At 41.2% G+C, this 24,576-nt stretch overlaps 1 protein-coding gene across 2 annotated transcripts in view; it reads right to left on the reverse strand.

Annotated features, from left to right (window-relative positions):
• TANGO6 (transport and golgi organization 6 homolog) overlaps positions 1-24,576 on the reverse strand; it is a 243,566-nt gene that overhangs the window by 217,192 nt on the left and 1,798 nt on the right. The window contains exons 1-2 of one of the 2 annotated variants that reach the window (XM_085888468.1): positions 2,147-2,248; positions 30-149 (exon numbers count right to left, since the gene is read on the reverse strand). In XM_085888468.1, coding sequence (XP_085744594.1) covers positions 30-149; positions 2,147-2,233 — 207 coding nt within the window. In that variant the 5' untranslated portion in view covers positions 2,234-2,248. Of the gene's footprint in view, positions 1-29; positions 150-2,146; positions 2,249-24,576 lie in introns of those variants that run through there. The other variant, XM_085888467.1, reaches the window with a different exon arrangement.

Raw genomic sequence — 24,576 nt, forward strand, 5'->3', positions numbered from 1 at the left:
TATATGTGACTTTGTGAGTAAATGGTCACCTCAATTTCACCCGATAACAAAGCAGCGAGTAGTCCCATGGCCAGCTTGAGGCTTTCTGTGTTCAGTGCTTCTCCAGAAAGCATTCCTCGCTCCAGTGTCAGCCCCACAAACTCAACAATCTGTTGTGGGATGAACATAGACAAAAGTAAACAGCACAACACCAATACAGTACAAGAGTTTTATTTTATTTGTCCAAAATCGAGGTTCAGGAAAGAACCAAACTGCGGAGGATGGAGAGGTCGTGCAACAGGACAGCGGCGTCATGCAACAATGACGAACAGAGTGGAGAGCAGGAAGACATTGGACATACATATGAACAAGATGAGACACAGAAGAAAGGAAGGTTAATGATGATAGAAAAGATCACAACTAGGAATGGGAAATGACAAAATAGGTTGGTGTGCTGCCACGTTGAAGCACTGAATAAAAGAGCAGGATTGGACAAACACATGGAAGTGGTTATACCAGCTAATTAAATGAGGAAAAGGAGTGGAAGTGATCAGAAATTAAGGATTTTAGAAGAGGTAACTCGATGAATGTTTGCATACTGGCAAATATGGGAAGAGGCAAAAATCAGAAAAGGCAGGGGGTTCAAGGCCATATAAGACCATTCAACGGTTGTAATTTAATATTTGGGGCCTTATAATTGTTACATACACATATTCCACACAAAAAAAATACCCCTTTCCTCTTCTCACATTACTGAAATGCTTTACCTGCTTTCCATAACCTTCTTCTTCCTATTGTGTAAAAAATTTCAATTTCCAATTATAATTATCTCCTTGACCCACCACCCCCCCATGTGCACATACAATAAATATTTACTGAGTAGGCTAAACTTATTCAACTTGGTTACCCGAACATTTTATGTCTGGAAAATAATACAACACCAGAAATCTCACAAATGGCTTGCCATTGTATTGCATAAGACACTGTGATTAAACTCAAAACATGCAGAACAAGAAAGAGCAATGAGACCCTCACCAGGACTTGTTTTATGCGGTGTATTTTGTGTGACAAATAAATGGAAGGATGTACTAAATGGAAGGTCGTTGATTGTCAATAAAAATTCAAAATGGTCTCATTGTAAATGTGTAAAGGTCAAATGGTCTGAAGGGTAAAAGGTCAAAAGGTCTGCTTCGGTCGAGATGGGCCGAAAGGGTAAAAAGGGTTTAAAGTGTCGTAAAAGGTCAAAGAGGTCTAAAGGGTCAGAATTGTCTGAAAGGGTCTCAATGGGTCTTGGGATTGTAAAGGGTTTGAGGTGTTTTAAGGGGTCTCATAGGGTCTAATGTAATACATACATACAGAGCACCATACATGCGAAATCCCAAAAACAAATTTGACCTTAAAAAATAATTGATGGTTGAATTCAATGACCAAATATGCAAATCTTATTTAAATTTCAAGTCAATTGGATGAAATTGAGGATTTTAGAAATTCCACCTAAGTTGTTGACCTTTGGCCTATGGCCTTACCTATGTTGACCTCAAAAATAATTAGTGGTTGAATTCAGCGACCAAATATGCAAATCCTGTTCAAATTTCTCGTCAATCGGATGAAAATTGACGATATTAGAAATTGCACCTGTGTCGTTGACCTTTGGCCTATATTGACCTTTGACCTCAAAAAGAATAGGCTTCTTGCATTATGACAAACTCTCTCATATGGTGAAGTTTCATGAAGATCGGTTCAAAATTGTGACCTGTAGGCGATTGACATACAAACAGACAAAAAGACAAGCACAACACAATAACTCACAGGACCAACCAATGTACTTGAAAAATATTCGATTTTCACAAGTTGTAACAAACAAACAAACTAACCAAACTGATCAACATACTTGGCAAAAATAAGTTTTTTTGCCAAGTAACTAACAAACAGGGGTGAATACGTAACTTACTTCTACCTACGGTGAAGGAGGTAAATATCATCCACACATTATGAAGACATAAAGTATGGTGGTGAGCAAATTGAGAAAAAAAATTGACATAAAGAATGGAATAGGAGAAAAAAATGGAGTAAAGAGAAGAGGAGCAAGTAAAGGGAAAATAGATTCATAAAGCACGATAACAAGGAAATGAGAGGGAACTAGTACGGCACTCGGTGGAGCACATACCTCCACAATGCTGAACAGTTCACATTTTGCATCCCACTGATAAGCCAGATCTGGATCTTCACCAACATCGAATAAGTTTGTCCTCATCACACACACAACCTATCCACCAAGTTTCATCTGAATCCATTCACAATGTTTCGATATATACTGCTGTATAACGTTTTTGGCCCTGTCTGTCAGTGGTGAAGAATTCCTTGGATAAAAACATGAGAACAGCACTCAGCGGAGTGCATTCCTCTGCCAGGCTGAACACTTTATGTTTTGTATCCCACTGATAAGGCCGGATCTGCATCCGAACCTGAAATAAAATTGAATTGGCTTCTTCTAGTCACCTAACCAACTAATCCACCTTGTTTCTTCCGAATCTATGCACAACTTTTTTAAATATCATGCGAGATATCATGTTTGGCCACATCTCACAATGGTGAAAAATCACTTACAAAATTAAAAAAAAAAAAATTCTCATATCTGGATCCAGATTTTCACCAAAACCGAATCATTTCTCCCTTGTCACATACCCAACATGTCCACCAAATTTCGTCCAAATCCTTCCATAACTTTTTGAGATATCCTGTTCACAGATAGACAAACAGACAGGGGTGAAATATCCTGTCCTGTCCACCTTGTCCACAGATATCCTGTCTACCTTCGGTGGTGGAGGTAATAAAGCCTGGTGTTGGCTTTATGGTTAATGTGGTTAGCTTAAGATCTTAGGGTCTTGAGTTTGAGCCCCTGTCATTCATACCCTTGAACGAACACCAGGCAGGTTGACTCAGCTTGTCATCCTTCCGAGGTTGGCAAAACGAGTAACAGCTTACTGGTAACAACGGCACTGCGTCAGTGGCATAGCCACGCTTCCAGAAAATGATGCAACCAGCAGCCTCAGATTGCATACCAAACACCAACAGCTTGATCCAGATCTTCACCAAAATCGAATTAATTTGTCCTTGTCACATACCCAAACTGTCCACCAAGTTTCATCTGAATCAGTCTCTAATTTTTTGAGATATTCTGCTCAGAGACAGTCAGACAGATAAACAAAGGTGAAAACAAAACTGTCCACCTTCAGTGGCGGAGGTAACACAGATTGAAAGGATACATGAAAAAAGTGAGTGGGAGGACAATGGGATGAAGACAAATATTCAGCCATCTTTGCATATGTAATATCTAGATATTCCCAGAACAAACAGAATATGTGGAACCCAACCCTATTCAGGATGTAAAAGTTGGCCCAATGTGAGGCCAATGTGGCTTTGCTTACAGGCTGATTGTTGAAATTGGTCCAACATCAAGTTGATGAATAGAACAGCATTGTGACCACAACTTCTTTATGTTAAACCACTATTAGGACAACCAGGCCTTACTTTGTGGGAGACAAAACACAAAAATTATCCTAAAACTATATGTATAAATTTTATCTTTTCCCCAATATAGATGACGAAATTCTCAAGTGTGGCATATATTTTGCATTATTAATTTTACTGCATAATTTTCATATTTTATGTAACTCCAAGGACTGACAGTATAGTTAACAGGCAGCATGTCAATTCTGATTTGCCTGGTCTGGGTTTGATCCCTGATGGAACAGAATCCAACCACTAATCACAGCACTGAGCATATAGGGCACTGCATCATCGAGTACAACATCCTTTCGGAGAGGATGTTCAGGTACAGTGCCTGTAGAAAGTCTACACCCCCTTTCAAAATTTTCACCTTTTGTTGTCCAACAGCCTGGAATTAGATTGCACGAAACCAGAATTTTTCCACCTTTATTTACACATCGTAACCCACAACTTCCAAGTGAAAAACAAATTCTACACATTTTAGAGAATTGCTTAAAAATACAAAACTAGAATATCTTGGTTGGATAAGTATTCACACCCTTATAATAGCAATTGCAAATTAATCAGGTGTAAGGTCTAAGTCACATTTGCCACGGCGGCCGTGGGGTCTTCAAAATCTACGGCCACTAGCAATTATATGGCGGCCGCAGTATTTCCACGGTCACACAATGTAGCAGTCACATATGTTTTTATTTTTCGGGGAGCCGCACGGTGTATTTAGGCCTAAGTCACATTTGCCACGGCGGCCGTGGGGTCTCCAAAATCTACGGCCACTAGCAATTATGCGGCGGCCGCAGTATTTCCACGGTCACACAATGTAGCAGTCACATGGGTTTTTATTTTTCGGGGAGCCGCACGGCGTATTTATAAATTGTGGAGACCGAAAACGTGGGGGTGCCGTACGGTCTTTGATTTGATGTCGCACGGTGACCATAGGGCGTTCCTGCGGCGGCCATAGGATTTTCAAGGCAGATGCAAGGTGCCCGCAAGGCGACCGCAGGGGGCCCTAAGGCGAACGTGCGGCCAGACAGATGGGAACGAGTGTTTTTTTTTTTTTACCAGTTTTTTTGTTTCGGCTTGTCGAATTGCTACGGCGAACGTAGAAATGAAAAAAGTTATAACTCCGCGTTATAATTCCACGGCGACCTTACGACCTGTAAAATATAGCCAAACGGCGTAGGGCCACCCTGAGGCCACCGCAGAAACTCTGCGGCCGCCGCACGTTTCTGTCAATTCAGAGGGCGTATGGCCGCCGTATCCTCGCCGTAGAGCAAATGTGACTTCAAAATCACACACCAAGTTAATTGGCCTCCACCTGTGCTAAATTGTGGTGATTCTGATTATTTCAAAATAAAATCAGCTGTTCCTGTCGGTTTCCTCTGCTGGGTTGTGCATTTCACAGCAAAGAATCAACCATGAGAACCAAGGAGCTTTCAAAAGACCTCTGGAATAAAGTTGTGGAAAGGCACAGATCAGGGGATGGGTATGAGAATATTTCAAAGGCCTTGAATATCCTTTGGAGCACAGTCAAGACAATTATTAAGAAGTGGAAGGTGCATGGGACCACCAAGACACTGCCTAGTACAGGCCGTCCCTCCAAACTGGATGACCAAGCAAGGGGGAGCCTGATCAGAGATCCCACCAAGAGGCCAATGGCAATTTTGAAAGAGCTACATGCCTTTTTGGCAAGGACTGCTCACTTTCATGTGACAGATCGCATGTGACACCAATATGCAAAGCACTCCACAAGTCTGGCCTGTACGGTAGGGTGGCAAGAAGGATGCCATTACTCAAAAAAGCTCACCTTGAAGCTTTATGAGGTATGCAAAAAAACTCTGAAGATTCTGAAGCCATGCAGAGTTCGTACAGTCCTGACTGAATGAAATTCCAGGAGTTTTCCAGGACAAATTGTCATCTTCAAGGAAACATAATGCTTGTGTTATACCTTGTGTTCAACAATTTACTGATTGAAGGAATGCACAAAATTCTATAATCGGTCTTTTTTATGAATTGTTTTCATGATTGAACTGCAATACATGTAAGTAAAGGGAATTTCACTCAATACTGTTTTACTGTATGAAACATGAAAACATATATATTAATTAAATTACTATAAATCTTTGCCAACAAAACAAAACACTTTTCTTTTCTTTTTTTGTATACCTTGTCGAGGCTCGTATGAGAGCTAACACACAACGCACAGCAAGGGGGCATGAGACAAGAGGGGCGGGAGTGGGAAGGACAAAACAGTGGGGAACAGACACATGAGAAGATCTGTGGAAGGGAGAGGGATGGGACGGCAAACATGGGGAAGAGAGGATGGATATTACAAGGACTTTCAGGAAGGAAAGCAGGGGAATTCAAGGAAGTGGACTTGGGTGGATTGTCGGGGGTAGAAAAGATCGAGGATTTGGATGGGGGATGATAAGAGGTGGTGGTGAACAGCTGTTTTGAAAGACTGGAGGGAAGAATGGGAAAGAATAGAGTGAGGGAGTTTATTCCAAAGGCGGGAAAAAAGAGGAATGAAAGAGTGAAGGTGAGCAGTGATTCATGATTTTGGTAGTTTTACCAGAGGGGGTTGTTGGCGGACCTTGAGCGCCCTGTGGAAATGTGGTGGGGACAAATCGCAGAGAGAGCAGGGGGGGCGAGGCTGGAGAGGAGACGGTAGAAGACAGAAAGACCACCGACGAACCTGCGGTGAAGGAGTGAGAGGCCCAAAGACTCAGCTTCATTGCGGGAGATGCCGATGATCCTAAATGCCCTGGTTTCGACAGCGTGAAGCCGAGAAAAGTGGGAGGCAGGAGCACCAGCCCAGAGGGGAGAGCAGTACTCCATCAGGCTACGGACAAAAGCTTTGTAAGTGGTCAGGAGCTCAAGAGGGCCGAGGAAGGACTTTGCATTACGGAGGATTCCCAGTCGGCAACTGGCTTTGGAGGCGAGGTTGGAAATGTGACTTTCCCAGGAAAGGTCATGGCAGATAGTGAGACCCAGAAGCTTGAAAGAAAAGACTTCTTCCAGAGGATTGTTGAGAAATGGATGGGGGGGGGTTCTAAACGGTCCTTTCGAAGAGACATAGTGAAATCGTGAGATTTGTCTGGATTGAAAGACATGTTCCACGTGTTGGACCAGTTTGTGATTTTATCCAAATGTGCAGTGAGCGAATAAGATGCTGCTTGCCGGTCTGAGGGATGACAGATGGTATGGCAGAGGGTGGAGTCATCAGCAAAGAGATATAGAGGATTTTCCAGAGAGTCGGAGAGATCATTGATGAAAACCAGGAAAAGAACAGGGCCCAGAACGCCACCTTGAGGAACTCCAGCCTGGACAGGAAGAGGGGATGAAAGAACTCCATTTAGGGCCACACGTTGACTGCGACAGGAGAGGAAGTCTGCGAGCCATAAGTGGAGATGGCTTTGGATACCATGGGAAGAGAGTTTGGTGAGTAGGGCAGGGTGCCAGACTGTCAAAAGCACGTGATGTGTCCAGGGATACGGTTCGGATTTCCTGTCTGGCATTGAGGACTTCCATCCATTGATGGGAGAGCAGAAGCAGCATATCCAGGGGAGAGTGACCTGGTCTGAAAACAAATTGATGATCGGAAATCAAGCCATTGGAGAAGAGGAAGGATTTCATGTCTGAAGCGATGATGGATTCCATAACCTTGCTGATGATTGGGAGAAGGCTGATTGGTCTGTAGATGCAGAGATCTGTTTTTGCACCTTTTTATGCAGGGCAGTGATGTTTGCAGATTTCCAAGCAGATAGCAGATGAGCTTGAGCAAATGAGAGGGTGAATAGAACAGAGAGAGGGTGAGCAAGAGCAGAAGAGCAGGCTTTGAGGACACGTGGGCTGATGCCGTCTGGACCGGTTGCAGAATCTGAGTCGAGGTTTGAAAGCAAGCTCTCCACCTTGTTAGGAGCAAAGGACACAGAGTCCAGGGACAGTTGGGTGCGACTGGGTAAGGTGGGTGGAGAAGGTGATGGGTTTCGGACACAAGATTTAGCTGCAAACACCGAGTTTAGGCATTCAGCTTTTTCACGTGCGGTATCAGCAGTGCAGCCATTTGAGGTAAGGGAGGGGATGGAGGGGGAGCATACACCAGAAACAGATTTCATTAAACGCCACCAGGATTTTGAGGAGGGAGAGAGGTTTGAGAGTTCAGACTTGAGATGAGAAAGATGTTGTTTTCTGGCTCTCCTGAGGGTAGATACACACTTGTTCCGAGCTTTGTGGAAGGAACTGAGATTGCCCTCAGTTCGGTTTGCTTTCCAAGAGGCAAAAGCAAGTTGTTTCAGGACAACTGCCTCGCCACAAGCTTCAGTAAACCAAGGGCGGGAGGAAGGGTAGGACAACTGAAGACGAGAGGGGATAAATGTGTGCATGAGGGAGAGCAAGTTTCTATGAAAGAATTCCCAGGATGAGTTGATGTTGGAGAACGTCGTGATAGGAGACCAGTCTATAAGTTTGAGAGCTGCTTGGAGACCCTGCCAGTCGGCTTGAGTGAAATGCCAGACTCAATGGCGCTGAGGTGGTTCTCTGATAACAGCCAGAGAGATGTCAACTTTGACAAGGACGTGGAAAGAAGAACCGATTGCAGCGGAAGACGAGCAGCAGATATTGTCAGGGAAATTTGTCAAAATCAGATCCAGAAGAGATGGAGTACCATTGGTTGAGATCCGGGTCGGGAAGTTGACCGATTGAGTCAGTCCCAATGAGTCGCAGAAAGCTTTTGCTGAGGTGCCATGACAGGTGAGAGAGGTACCCACATCTAGCCAATTGGAATGATGACAATTGAAGTCACCACACAAGAGGAAAAGAGAGTTTGGATGAGAAGAAAGAAGATGGTCCATGTTTTCGGATAGTGAGGTGTTGATGGAGTCATCACTATTCGGTGGACGCTACAGTACACATATAAACATGAGGTGGGAGTGGAGGGGAAGCCGCAGCCAGAGGTATTCCTGGGGGTGTGGGGGAGTGAGGGCAGTGCATGGAGAGTGAGGAATAGAGTCTTTGATGAAGAGAGCAACACCTCCACCAGGACGAGGCACAGGTCTGTCATACCGGAGGAGGGAGTAACCGGGGTGAGATACTTGGGAGTCAGACACGTCTTGGGAGAGGAAAGTTTCTGTTAGGCAGATTATGTCTGGTTTGTCAGTGGCAGCCTGTATGGAAAGATCTGAAAGGTTTGAGCGAAGGCCCCGGATATTTGAGGTCCACACTTTTAATGAAGAGGTAAGGGAGGAGTCTTTGGGTGCAGGGGGTGGGGGAGGGGGAGGGTAGGACAAGGGACGAGGAGGGGGGAGGTAAGGAGGTTATTGAAAGAGTGTGGGGGATTGCAGAATAGCACGGGGAGGGGGCCGAATGAGGAGGAGAAAAAGGCTCTGTGTTGCTGGGGGAGAGGGGGGACAAGAGAGGGGGAAGAAGGCAGTTGAGGATTTGAGGAGGTAGAGTGAAGAGATGGAGGTGGGAGGGCAGTGGAAGGAGGCAGCTTAGTGGATGAGAGGGGGGGCAACTTTGAGAAGGATGAGTGAGGGGGATGAAAGGTGGGAGAAAGGTGAGGGGGGAATTTTTGAGATAGGTGAGAGGGAGGCTTGGAGGGAGAAGAGTGGGATGGTTGCTTTGAGAGTGAGAGTGAGGGGTGAGAGGAGTGAGTTGGCACTGAAGTTGGAAAAAAAGAATGGTTGATGGAAAGCGAACATTCATCGCAAACTGGGGTTTTTAAAAGTTTTAGGTCAGAGATGCGATTTAACACAATTCTTGATGGATGCAATAAAAGCGAATTCAGAGAATGGAGAGAAGAAATGCTGTAACAGTTTGATTTTTTCGGCAAGGAATGAAGGAGAGGTCGAAATGAGAGCAGTCTGTTAAAATAGCAGAAGAGTTGTGCATTATTATGAAACAGTAAAGAGTACCACATGTGTGAAAGAGGAAGATGAAGCATTATAAGATCGTTTTTGTTATTATTATTAATGTTTGAGAGAGTTTACAACAGATTAGGTCATGGAAGTGTTGTAGAAAAAAAAATCGAGGAAGAAGTGGAGGAAGAATAAGAGGAAGAAGAAGAAGCAGAATCGGGGGAAGGTTTGCGTATTGTTGTTGTTTTTTTATTTTAATTTTTTAATTTTTTTTTTTTTTTAAGATAAGAAATAGAGAGATTAGTTGGGAGAATGGGGAACGTTTGGAAAGTGGGAGGATAGAAATTGAAGGTAATGGGGAGAAAATACAAAAAAAAAAAAAAACCATCGAACACCGAGGGGAACCGATAGGCCTCAAGCCTAGGCCAAGGCCTAGACCTCAAACACCCGGTAAGAACGTCGACAAAAACTCACAAAATAGCACGATTTTTGAAACAAAACTGAACTAGGAACACACAGGAACATGTAGGTGAGAAAATTAAACAGTTAAAACGGGATAAATAACGACCGGAAACTTAACTTTGAGAACGTCAGCAGAGAGCCCCAAAGGAGAACTCTTGACGCTCCAAACCCGGAACCGGAAGTGATGACATGATGACAACTTTTGCATACTTTCTCAACTTTTTTGCATAAACAAGCATTTACAGATACATGGACGTATCTTTCAAGTCCTGATTGAACTGCAATAAAATTATGTAAACTTAAAAGGCAATTACACACAAGACTGTTTTACTACATGAAACATGAAAACGGATATATTAATTAAAAAACTACAAATATTTTGAAAAACAAAACACTTTTACATACTTATCTTAAAAGCCGCAATTAAGCCGTAATTAAGCTGCAATATTTAAAGGCAATTTCACACAACACTGTTTTATCGTATGAGACAAGAAAATGTATATATTAACAAATCTGTGAAGAAAATACTTTTTACATACTTTCTCAGAAATTTTTGCATTTAATGTCACTTGTGATCAACAAGTCACCTTTGTTGAACTGACTTGCATGTCATCCGTAAGTGCCACAAGCATTTACAGGTTTCTTAGAGGCTTTACATTTTCTACCACAAGTTTCTCGAACTCTATCAATTATTTTTGCTTCTTTTTGGAGGACTCTCTCAAACTGTTAGCTTAACTAACAAATGACAAATCTCTCTCTCTCTTTCTGCTCTCAATGAAAACTCGTCCGCAGTTTTTTTTACATCGAGTCAGTGTCTGTTTTGAGTCTTTTTAGGCGTGATTTTAAGTCCGATAATTCTTCTTCTGTCTTTCGTTTTCTGTCCGAGACAGAGGCCAGCTGTTTATTTCGCTTCTGCTCATCCAAGTAATCTTGGTACTTCCTTCGTGCAGCACTTGCAGACAATAGCAGCTTCTTGTCGAGTTCAACTTTCTGCAACCCTCCGACATTGTGAAGATGATCACAGATTACTCTCTGGGCAATTGAGGACTCGTCTCTCAGATTTTCCACCTCAATTTCTTTGTTTATCGAGAAGCCCCTTTCAACTGTAGCCTGTCCATGAGACAGTGGCAAAAGTTGTCTCACAACCTCCCACAGATTACTGAACTCTTTTTTTGCAATGTCTGCATGCCACAGATGGTCAAGGCGATCTTTCTTTCGATCGAAGTGTGCGTGTTTGACTGAAGCGTCAGTCAGATATCTTGAGTACTGGCGGACAGTCTCATCGCCATTTTCTGGTGTTATCCACTTGGCGTCACAAAGGGCACTCACTGTTCTGCACATGCAGCGGATGACTACTTCCTTTTAGTTGAAATGTCTTGGGTCCAGACATGCTAAGTGTCTGGCAAGGGCATATTTGATTGGTGCCTTTTCAATCAGCATTGACACGAATTCCACAAGAAGCCGTCTGCATTCATTGCGAAACTCGAAAACTGCTCTATCGGATGCTTTCTCGGAGCGAACAACTTCTTTCAGAGCTTTGTCGGCAGCCAGTCCCATGTCAATCTTGGACAGATCGGCGTAGTTGTCATCTTTTCTTACATCAAACGACACCAGCTTTACAGGTGTGAGACGTTCTGTGACTGAGTGCTTTACAAATCTCTGAAGTAAGCTTAGTATCAACTCATGCAAATCAAGTGAAATAAAAGGCAACAAGGGCCGATCATCTTGATAGGTTGTCAGGAATGGCGAAATTTCCTGGGATAGGGCAAAGAATAATTCCAGTCTTGCCAGCGTGAGGGGAGTTTGAACAATTTTCTTCACATTGGAAAAGGACTGGTTGTCGGGGTTAGGAACTGATTTTCTCACTTCTCCAACATACTTGCAAACACTGTCCCATATTTCTATCGCTCTTTGTGCGTAGGGTGAGTTGTCTCACCATTTTGTTTTGCAGAATTTTAGCGGTAGCTTGGTGCCATCTGTGACACGAAGATAGTCCTCTCTACGTGCAGGTGAGTCACGAAACAGGGTGTATAGGGCCCTTAAAAGTGAAGAAATTCCTCTCTCCGACTTCTCCACGCCGGTCTGAAATGCACCATGGAGGACATGAGCCTACATCCAACAAGCATTTCCCGTAATTTGTCTCCATTTGTGATTGCATGCTGTGATGGAACTTCCAATTCATGCTGGGACGGTCCATGCTGATCTGTATCAGGTTGCATGGATTTAAACGCTCCAATACGATGTTAAATTCCTCTAGCATGTCATCAGCAGTACAATGGCTGACAAACTTTGAGTCCAAGTATCGTGATTTTACCTCATCATTGTCCCAAATACAGATGTAAAAATCCATCTGCTTCTGATTTTTTTCATTCAAGGACTCATCAAAGAGTAGCACATAACTGCTGTTAACCTTTTATTTCAGAAGCGCTTTGAAGTGCGGTGCAAGACCAATTACGTTTAAGTAGGAAGTCTTCTTTTCTGCACATTGAAATTGCGATGCAATGCCACAATCTGGGAACATCCTGTGAAAGAGTGTTCAAATACCTTGACAGGACCTGTATGATTGGTGGGACTCTATAACATGTCAAGCCCAAAGAATCTCTGCCTTTAGCACCTCATCCTTTGTGACAAAGTCCTGTATTGTTGTTGGTCTCGGTGTTGCAGTAGTTGCTGTGCTGGCTGATGCCGGTCTCACATCAACCTCTATCTGCGGATCCACTGTAACATAGTTCATATCACAATTTATTAAATACATCATCAGTCATCAGTAATCAGTAATATAAAAAAAATTCTCTAAATTCAAATCACAACTTTAAAATTGTTCCTTAATTTTTTTTTTTCATTAAATATCAGTACCATTTATTTTCTCAGTCGGTTTGATTCCAAAGCCATAAACTTTAGAACAATTTATATGATAAAAAAATTGATTATCATAACTTTATTAATAATTTACCGTTTTACAATTTTCAATTAAGTATTTTATATAATTATATTATATTTTATTATAATCATAATTTCCTATCATTCAATGTTTATTTTATTTCTTGGTTTTGTACCATTAATATAAATTGAGCGGTTTGTGTGTTCAAGAAATGAAGATATTATTTCACTCATCATTCATAATCATTCAAGGGGAGACAACCCGTTATACTGTTATTTTAGCTGTGCTAAGTCTATCTCCCTTGGTTACAAAAAGTCAAATTTATAAACTGGAATTTTTCGTGATTTGTTCATTGAAATCCAATTGCGGCAGATGCGTTTTACGCTTAATAGTTTATTTCATAAACAAATATCCATGACGATACCTGCTGGTGCCGATGTGCTCGCTGATACAAAAAATTCTGCAATTCGCGAACTTGAATCGGCCGCAGTCTGCTGCATCAAGTGCACGTGTTTGGTTCCCTTGGCATGACTTTTGAGCACGCTTTTGCCCATGTTCGAAATATCTACAACTTTCTTGCACACATGACATCTTGCTTTGTGGATGGACACCCTTTCTAGCCAATCCCGATAGTGGGGATGGCTGAGCTACGCGGTGTTGACATAACAAATTTTGGACATTTTTCTTCTCCGTTCTGCAGCCGAAAAGTTTCTCCGCGCAGAGACGTTCATGCAGTTACTCAATATTGAAGTCAATATGCTACTGACAGGGAGATTACGGTGGCGTCATTGATCAACAGCAAATGAATTGTTAGAGCATATATTTCCAATGCTTTTCATTAGCTGATACTCTACTACACTTTACAACTGCATACAGAATCAATGAACATAACCCTAATCCAGGTCAATCAATCCGTTGGCGGCAAAATGACCGACGTCGGCTTATTTTCTTACAAAAATAAATAAAAAGAGGATAGAAATATGTAAGGGACAGTGCACACAAATGGGTTTATTTTCCAGGAGTTTCCAAGAGTTTCAAGGAGTTTTTCTTTTTTCCAGGACTTTCAAGTATTGGAAAATGGAATATCATTTTCCAGGAAATTCAAGGAGTTTCAAGGAGTGTGCGAACCGTGCCATGGGGCAAAAAGTGTTATGGTCCGACGAAACCAGGATGGAACTTTTTGGCTTAAATGCAAAATGTTACGTTTGGCACAAACCCAAAACAGCATATAACCCAAAGAACACCATCCCTACTGTGAAGCATGGTGGTGGCAGCATCATGGTATGGAGATGTTTCTCATCAGCAGAGACTGGGGCACTTGTCAAGATATAAGGGAAAATGGATGGAGCAAAATACAGAAAAATCCCAGAGGAAAACCTGCTGCCCTCTGTAAGAAAGCTAGCATTGGGATGGAAGTTCACCTTTCAGCATGACAACGATCCGAAGCACACAGGCAAAGCTACACTGGAGGGGCTCAGGAACAAAAATATCAATGTCCTTGAATGGCCCAGTCAGAGCCCCGACTGAAATCCAATCAAAAATCTGTGGCACGACTTGAAGATTGAGAGTCCATCAGCACTCCCCATGTAACTTCACTGAGCTTGAACAGTTTTGTGCAGAAGAATGGGCAAATATTGCCCAATTAAGGTGTGCGAAGTTGGTAGAGACCTGTCCCAACAGACTCACAGCTGTAATTGCTGACAAAGGTGCTTCCACAAAGAATTAATTCAGGAGGGTGGACACTTATCCAACCAAGATATTATAGTTTTGTATTTTTAATGAATTTTCTGAAATTTGTAGAATTTGTTTTTCACTTGGAACTTGTGGGTTATGATGTGTATATAAAGGTGGAAAAAGTCTGATTTGATGCAATTTAATTCCAGGCTATAAGGCAACAAAAGGTGAAAAATTTGAAAGAGGTTGTAGACTTTCTTTAGGCACTGTAGCTGTTCTGTTTGGTAACACTTATGAATGCAAAAATTTCCCAGATGCCATTTGAAAAGCTGGTTGGCCAACAAGTATCTGCTCATCCCTTCGGAGAAATACCAAATTACTGCACTGACAAATGCTTCGAAAGCCTTAAAATGCTCTCGCAGCATCTAAACAGTGCAACAGTGGGTGGATGAAGAACACACAAACACACACTACTCCGAGATATCAACATTGGAATATTTACTACAAGTATTCCTGCGATGGTGAAATAAGTTATTCAATTACAAATTCATCACCATAGTGCAATAAGTGTATCAACGCTCCCCACGCAATATCTAATTGCTATTACTAATTCTTTCATGACCCCAAATATTCCCACCTTCTTGTGACGTTGCTGCAATAAATTACTACTACTACTACTACTACTACTACTACTACTACTACTACTACTACAACAACAAGAATGTTGGCCAGGCCTGATATTCGCCCATAGGTGACAGGGATTTGTAATATGTTCAGGTTGACAGCAATAGCTCATCTACTCTTCTCGAAAGACACCGCAAGATCTTTAACGTTCATCAACAACCAGTGATGGCAAATGGGTCTTTAGGTTTAACGTCTTTCTGATGGTCGGCTGACGTAATGATGTACGGGCCAAGAGTCAAACCAAAGCGAGACAGCTCAGAGGCAAGTGTGCATACCGCTAGGTTATCCTGCCAGCCCTGCACCACAAATATGGCCTGCAGTAATTCCTTTCCAATACACTATCAGGACTACAAATCTTGCACAAACTATAAAGTAATTTGTAATTACATTATTATGCCTTATAAAAACGTATAACATTACTTTGTAATTTTATGATAAAGATTGAAAGTACATTATATAATCGGATATGAGATCACATTTTATTTAACAAATCCTTAAGGACAGGACCAGACCAAAAACATGCACATGGTGGAAGGGATGAAAAGAAAGCATTTCAACATCAAAAGCAAGGTTTCCAATTTAGTTGGCAGTTTGGCAGTATGCTGCCATACTGTTTGAACACTGTTCTTTTATTTGATAATTTTTTTTCCAAATCTTCAATATCCCAGTCTGGATGCTAAAACAGTAACTCAATTGGTACTTCTGAAATCACAGTTGGTCAGGTTATGACCATCAGATAATGTTTCTGTGGCTTAAGTATTCCCACATTGCCAAACCTCAAAAACTTTCACTTTCTTTTGATGGAGTTGCAAACTTACATCTACAAAGTAAGTTTGAGAAATTAACATCTGGACTTGTCCAATCGCTTCCCCACTTTGCTCAGTTGAATTACCTGACCATTCAAGCAAGACTCTATTCCTTCTTCCCTTTCCCCTGTGTGGTGCACCTTTTCAAAGCACACTTTTCATTTTATTAGCACGTGTTGACACAGCTAGCTTCAAATGGTCAGTATGAGCTTATATTTGACACGAAGGCATGTTGAACACCTGTGATTGTTCTTTAAGAAAAACATCACCTCCATTTCCCCTCCCCAAACCAAATAACTTTACACCACAAAATCTCCTCCATCGATGCCTGTAATATATCACAATAGTTGTGAAAAAATTTCAGCAGCACTATTAAACTACCTACGGGAAATTATAATACATGTACCAAAGTGTCCATGCATTATATGGTGACCTTAAAACTGTATAACCTACAATCATTGAGGTGGGTACAGTGTAACTAGTTACAGATTGATGTGTTTGGTTTGAATATAAACCCTAGCTTCCAAATTATAATTCTGGATTATCAATCCATAATTCATTATTCTAATTGGGGAAGGGAAAATATGGAATGCTAATCCATGATTCACCACATTTGGGAAATGGCTCAATCAACATCAGTTCGATGTAACACTCACTACTTCCACAATTTCTTGCTCACCAGACAAGAGGAATGTAGCTCTTGGCTCGATTTTAAAACGGATTATCAAAGAGCAACTGGGACCACACAGAGTATGAGCTGAGAAGTTCGGTGCATACCTCAAACCTCAAACCAGCCTGTTTCAGTCCACTGCCGGATGAAGACCCCCCCCCCCCCCCCCGAATGATGTTGAGGGGTGGGTGCTCAACAAATTCGCCACACTTGCCAAGTGCGGGTTGGCAAGAGCGAACAAGCCATGGGAATCGAACACATGCAAGTAAACGGTGAAAGAAACGAGTCTTTAACCACTCGACCAAACAGCCACGTGCCTACCGACCACGATGAGAAAATGCGCTGCAAATTGTGCGCGTTTGCAATCTTGTCAGAGAATATGCCAACTTGACGTGCTGTAATGGTATGAAATCGAGGTGTATTCAAGGGTCTGGAGAAACAGAGTGAACAATGCTCTTTCAGTATTAGACGTACGAGAAAGAATGCGGTTAACAAGATGTATTGCAATCCATCTTTATCTTTCCTTCCCTCTCTCACTCTCAGGTCTGCCTTTCTTTCTTGGGATGGTCACACTTCATGTCGAAATCAATACATCAAAGGATCAAATCCTTTCAGATTTAAGCTTAAACTCCAACAGTTAATGAAGCTTTCGTTTTAAATTCAATGAAATGTGCATCTTGCTATTGGACTGGAACTGATGCTGTTTATTAAATAAATGATATTAAGGGAATATGCATCAAGCTGCCTTTTATAAGGGAGCAAGGTAGTTGTGATATTTCATACAGCACGGTAGTAGCGCCAATCTATAGTTGTTCTGAGGTATTTAAGAGGCAACCACAACCCCCCCCCCCCAAAAAAAAAACAAACAGGCAAGGCAGGCAGATTACTTCCTCCCTGTAGGTCATGAACGAACCAGCAAGGTTTTTCCTGACAACATGACAGCAACAAGATAGTTGTCCGAGAGAAGCTCAAATTCCAGTAGAATCCTCAAAAGCTCCGCCTTCTCTGAACTGACAACCTTTTGGTGGCCAATTCAGCAGCCATACAACGAGACAAGTGCACCCTTCTCAATTTTATTGAGTCTGCTGGGTCTAGGGATTGACCATTATTGGTAATGATCGTGAGAAAACTGTGGCAAAAAGCATTTCGTCTAACCATGGATTGGTCGCAGGCTTCTCTATATGGTGGTGGCGACGGAAAACAGCAGATAGATTTAAACCATAATTAGACAGGTACTCAGAGGCATTGCAGATTTTGGGCTACATTGATATTGGTAAGATTGTTCAGGCTTGATAGGCCTAATGGTCTCCTCTGGCATTGAAAATCATTGTGAAAATATAATGGATGGAAATAACAGAATGGTGGTGAAGGTATGCTTACCACTGTGGGAAGTAAGAAGAACATGATCTTTTCTCTTTTTTAAATGTATCTCAACATTCTTGCACCTCACGATAGTCATTTATGCACAATGACAACTCAGCATACCCAGGTTGCTTTGCCTCACCTGCATTTGCAATGCATTATAGAGCTATTATTGTCATGTATTTCTTTGTGGTGTTATATTATAATATGGTGGTTGAATTCAATGTTTTTTGTATGTTCCTTTGTGTGATTTATACGCAGTATGTTCCTTGATGGGATTATTTGAAACAATCTTCAATATGTTCTTTCAGACATGTGACATTTCATTGTTCCATTAAATATACTGAAAGCACCCGCTCCCGACGGGAGCCAACAAGGGGGTCATGCTATTATATTTATGCCTATTTTACTCCAAGGGGTCCCAGGATTACACACCCAAAAAATGGTTGCGATTGGTTCAGCCATTTTTGCGGTACCTGGGAACAGACAGACGGGCGGACGGTGAATTATAGTAAGACAAGCCGGTAGGCGACATGGGTGGTCGCTAGACTAAGGCGAATTTGAAATATGTAGATAAGAGAACACATCAGATGGCATTTTTGCCGTTCGTTGTTCCATATAGGAACATGACGAGCAACTGTCCATTCATCATTTGTGTTCGATTCCCTAACCCTACGTTAGGGAATCCCAACGTGAATGTTGAGGTGAAAGCATATAGTAATATAACTGCATACTAGTCATACAGTTTTTGACGGATCGGGCTGAACATTTTTGACAAAGAGGTTGATTATAGTGCGCATAAAAGCGCGGAAGCCGATTTAAAAATATATATATATATTCGGATTTTTTCAAAAATTTCAAAGTCCCATTGCAAGGCCATGGTGGCGTCCACAGCAACGGTGCTCAAAAGCATACAACTAGATCCTGGTATGAACCCAGTCAAGTTTCATCAAAATCGGTTGACTCCTCTGGCCTCCAGAGATATCCATTACATACAAACAAACAGACAGACGGAAAACCTGAGACGAAGGGTCGTCTAGCGACCACCCAATAATATATATATATATATATATATATATATATATATATATATATATATATATATATATATATATATATATATATATATGTATATATATATATATATATATATATATTATATTATATATGCACATATATATGTATACATATATACAGCATATTTTATCTTCTTTATTTTTTTTACAGGATCTGAGGCTCAGTGTAACTGACACACACACACACACACACACACACACACACACACACACACACACGCACACACACACACACGCACGCACACACACCCACACACACACACACACACACACACACACACACACACACACACACACACACACACACACACGACTGCTAGACAAGACAAACACAACCACTTAGGCTTGGGGGAAGTGCTGACATCTCCTAGGGTACCAGCGATGTCACAGCAATGGTGCTGCATTTCTCACCGCATTTGTGGAGGCATTTCCCAAGGAGGAATTTCCTCCTCACCATGGATGCAAACCAATCGGGATTGTCTGTGCTCTTGTCTTTTAAAATGTTGAACGTCAAGCAAGGAAGCAGTGTTATGACCCTGCCGGGGTTCGAACTGCTGACCTCCCAGACTCAGAGCGGATGCTCCAACCATTACACGACCGATTCTGGGAAAGTATTTGAGATTCATCTTTATCACACAATTCGAGAATCAAAATCTATAAAAAAAGGATGGCATCTGTCTGTCTGATTTTCGTTTCCTATCTCATCTCGCACCACTTTACACATTGTCACCAAACCTCATATGCATAATAAATGTCTTCCAATTTTGCTTTTGCCATATAAATTTGCACAAAACTTCGACATTTATTGTGTCCAGTCCAGTCAAAAGTCGACATTTGTCAAAGCATTCGTCATGCTGGATGATATCATGGTATTCCGATGGGCAGCACTTACAGCTGTGTACTTTTCATCAAATATTCCGCATATACTGCCAGACCCGCTATTCACGGATTCGTTATTCGCGGACCCTGCATATTCACAGTTTATAAAATGCTACCTGCTTCGACAATCGCGGCCCTGTGCTTTGCGTATTCACAGTTTTTTTGTTCGTGGTTATGCATTTTTTTGCGGACGTATTCATGGTTTTTCACAGGAATTTTGATTTTCCCTCATGAATCACGAACTGCCGAGAACCTATCCTCCCTTTTTCCATTGAAACAATGCCCCGCTATTCACAGATTCACTATTCGTGGCATTTTCCAGGAACGTATCCCCCACGAATAGCGGGGTCTGACAGTGTATTAATGGTTTTCTTCTGTTTCTGAAAAACTGTGTTTTTGCATTTGTGATGACATTTCATGTACAGTTTTTCTACTTCTGTGGCATTATAAAGCTCTACCGAGACCTGTAAATGATGTCGACAAAATTTTTTCCAGGGTGTCTGAAAATGAATTTTCCAAAATGAACGTTGAATAGTTTTATTGTTATTCGAGATACTGAATAAGTTTGATATGAATACATGCAATGGACTTGTAAGTTTTAGTTTGTTGTGAATATTGTTTTCTGTTTCATGGGAAACCCCATTTTCTGATATAATGACAAGTTCTCAAGAGAAAGAAAAAATTGTGAGATCTGTACATGAATGTAGTTCATTCAGGCCCAAAGGTGTTTTCAGCGTGAAATGAACAAACCAGTGCCTGAAAGACACTCTGTATGAAGATGTGTCGATCACTCTGAAGTTACAGGTTCTGTCATCATGGGGAAATCTGTTGGAAGGCCAAGAAAGTCAAATGAAGGGTGAATGCTTTAGTGGATACACTTACCAACAGCCCAATGAAGTCAATTAGGAGAGCATCACTTGAGTTAAAAACTTTCCAAAAAGCTGTTCATGATATCCTTGAATTGAGGTTTAAATGTTATAAAATGCAAACAGCTCATAAACTTTTAGAAAAGGATTATGAAACAAGAGCAAATGTTTATCAAGAATTAACTGAACGGAGAGAATCGGATGAACATTTTTTTTTTTTAATTAAAGTCATTTTTAGTGATGAGGCGACATTTCACATATCAGACAAAGGTAATCGTCACAATTGTAGGATATGGGAGAAGAAAATCTGCATGAATTGTATGAACATGAAAGTGATTCACCAAAAGTAAACGTCTGGTGTACCATGTCACGTTCTCAATTCTATGGACCCTATTTCTTTTATGAATGCACTGTCACCAGCATTTCGTACCTCAACATGCTACGAGGGTTCTTTATTCCACAACTCCAAGAAAATCCTGACTTGTTACAAAGAGATATATTTCAACAGGATGGAGCACCACCTTACTTTGCTCAAATCATTAAAGTGATTTTAAATCAAACTTTGCCAGACCGTTGGATTGGTCAAGTAGGACCTATGAAATGGTTCCCTCGTTCACCAAACTTAACACTTTTAGATTTTTATCTATGGGGATTAAAAAAAAGGAAAGTCTACTGCACTAGCAAACCAAGGGACCTTGAAGAAGGGAAACATCTTATTGGTGATGCTGTTTCATCCATCCCTACCGCTGTGTTGGAAAATGTTTCTCGTTACTTGAACACCAAATTAGATCGATTATAGTGAATGATCGATGACATGTAGAAGTTCATTAATAATTTGAGAATATCGAAATAATAACACAAAAAAAAAAAACTAGAAGGGCACTCGGTAGAACACATACCTCCGCCCCACAATGCCTGATCCATGAGAACGTATCGGGCCCAATACATTTTTGAAATATCCTGCTATATATCGTTTTTGGCCGCATCTCGCAATGGTGAAGAATGTATTTAAACATTAAATAATTCTCGTATCCGGATTCGGATCTTCACCAAAATCGAATCAATTCGTCCTTGTCACACACCCAATCCTCCACTAAGTTTCATCCAAATCCATCCACAATTTTTTTTTTAAGATATCATGATATATATCAGTTTAGCCCAATGTCTCGATGGTGAAGAAACACTTAAAAAAGATTATTGGATCCGGATCTTCACCAAAATTGAATCATTTCTTCCTTGTCACACACCCAACGTCTCCAACAAGTTTCGTCTAAATCGGTCCTAAACTTTTTAAGATATGCTTTCTATCATTTTTGGCCAAATCTCTCAATGATGAAGAATCACTGAGAAAATTCTAGCAGCCACGTGTGGATTTGGACCTTCACCAAAATCTAATCAGTTTGTCCCTGTCACACACCCAACCTGTCCACAAAATTTAATCCGGATCCGTCCACAACTTTTTAAGATATGCTTTCTATCATTTTTGGCCAAATCTCTCAATGATGAAGAATCACTGAGAAAATTCTAGCAGCCAGATGTGGATTTGGACCTTCACCAAAATCTAATCAGTTCGTCCCTGTCATACACCAAACCTGTCCATAATTTAATCCGGATCCGTCCACAACTTTTTGAGATATCCTGCACACAGAAGGACAAACAGAGAGGGGTGAAAACATAACCTCCTTCACCTTCGGTGGTGGAGGTAACGAAACAGACCAAAACGTACATGTCTAATGCATGTGTTCATCTCAAAAATATACATCAGTATTTCGAATAACAATAAAACTATTCAATGCTCTTTATGGTATATCCATTTCCGGACACTCTGAACATAACCACAGCTTTTTCAGGACATAGCATTGGTTTTGGGATGCAAAGTTAAATCTGGATAAAACAGATTGGCACTGCTACTTTCACAGAACCAGACATTGGCTATAAAAATAATGTGAACATCATACAATGTACAATGATGGAAAAGTAAAAGAAAACTCCTTTGGAATACAAAAGGATCGTGAGTCATTGGGGGAGGTGGAGACGATAAAAACACTGACACACTTTGTAAAGAAACTTTGAGATCGACCATATAAATTATCCTTGGATCTATGCAAAACAGAACCAGCTTCTAAAACCTCTGCTCTGCTCTGCACTAGAAGTCTGTTCTTTCTACTTATTGCTATTCATGTGGAATGTAAGATTTTACATTCACAACGTCAATATCTTTGTGGGCGATGAAGAGAATACACCTTTCTTATTCTGCATGACCAGTTTGAAAGTTTCAACATCAAAAGATTTAAGGAAACCTCGTTAAAAAAAAGGGATGAAGAGTCAAATACTGTTTTTCATCATGCCATTTTTATCTCCCTCTTTTCCAATTTTTTTTGTTTTGTATACAGAGTCAAGGCTTGTGAAACAGCGAGAGCACAGAACAGATCAGGACACAACAAAACAAAATGAACAGCAGAAAGAGTAGGGGGAAATGCCAACAGCCGGGCCGAGGGAGGAAATAGACCAAGACGGCCAAACAAGGCATGCATGGGTAAGGATGGGGGTAGAGGAGAATGCGAGAGGTGGAGAAGATAGATAACAACACCTAGGATAAAAGGAGTGAAAATGGGGCATGTGGGGGTGGGAACAGAGGTGGAAGCACAACCTGACTAGCACGAGCAGGCCAGACTTTACCAGGGACACAAACTAGACCATGCAACACAACATGATACGGTTTGGTACAGAAAATTTGACCAAAAAAATACGACCAGCAACAGGAATTAAAATAAAACAGTAAAACACAATGCATCATCAGGTCCACGGAACATAGCTTTGATGAACTGGAAGGAGCAACTGCTGATCAGATGTCCACACGCAGCAATCCCCAAACCGCAAGGCAATTGAAGCACATGGTGATTTTTGTTTTATTCGAGAACCCTAAATAATTCCCATACACCAAAAACGAGATCAGTTAGGAACCTAATATTTTGCGTAAATGTAGCCCAATGTTACAGAAAGACGTGACCATGACCCACACAAGTGATTACCTTAAATGAAGTTCTGAAAGAGTCCACCATGTTGTAAGTACAAATCAATTCTTCGCAGCATGTTCTCCGACACAGAGTGTAGCATTTCTTGGGGAATAATGCTGATTGTGTCACTGATTATTGCTTTCACTTCACCAAGGGTTATACTGACAACCAATTAATTTCATAATTTATGCATTCCACCGACTGCATGCTTGCAACAAATGGCAAACTGAACCTAGGTGCCTTCTCCATTGAATTTTTTTTTTTTTTGGGGTGTCGAGCTTTGTGGATGGGATATAATCTTTCGTGGAGGAAAATTTTCCATTTTCATGGAAAATAGAAACTTCTCAGCTGGCTAAGAGTAATATGCTGATCATTTCATACACAAAACAAGTAAGAAATAGGCGTATGAGAACAGGCTAATATACTGTTGTGGGAATGTCTTCGAGGAGATAACTTTGCTTAATATAACGATGGTTATTTCCCATGTTGCATGAATTAGCATAAGGATGAGGTAATTTAATTGTGATTATTTGATAAGCATCGTTATATACGAGTAGAAAGCTGCCGTATTGCCTCCCCACATGTGCGTATCTAAAACTGCTTTCTACTGAAACCCCTTTGTTATCTGTATTTTATTGGGTGGCCACGAGACTACCCTTACTATCAGGTTTTTCCGTCTGTTTGTTTGTATGTAATGGACAGCTCTGGAGGCCAGAGGAGTCAACCGATTTTGATGAAACTTGACTTATAGGTTCATACCAGGATCTAGTTCTATGCTTTTGAGCACCGTTGCTCTGGACGCCACCGTTGCCAAGCAACAGGACTTTGAAATTTTTGAAAAAAATCCGATTTTTT

Source organism: Eptatretus burgeri, chromosome 7 (genome assembly GCF_056783735.1).
Source record: "Eptatretus burgeri isolate ZD-2024b chromosome 7, Ebu_testis_v1, whole genome shotgun sequence".
In the NCBI taxonomy this organism is placed as follows: domain Eukaryota; kingdom Metazoa; phylum Chordata; class Myxini; order Myxiniformes; family Myxinidae; genus Eptatretus; species Eptatretus burgeri.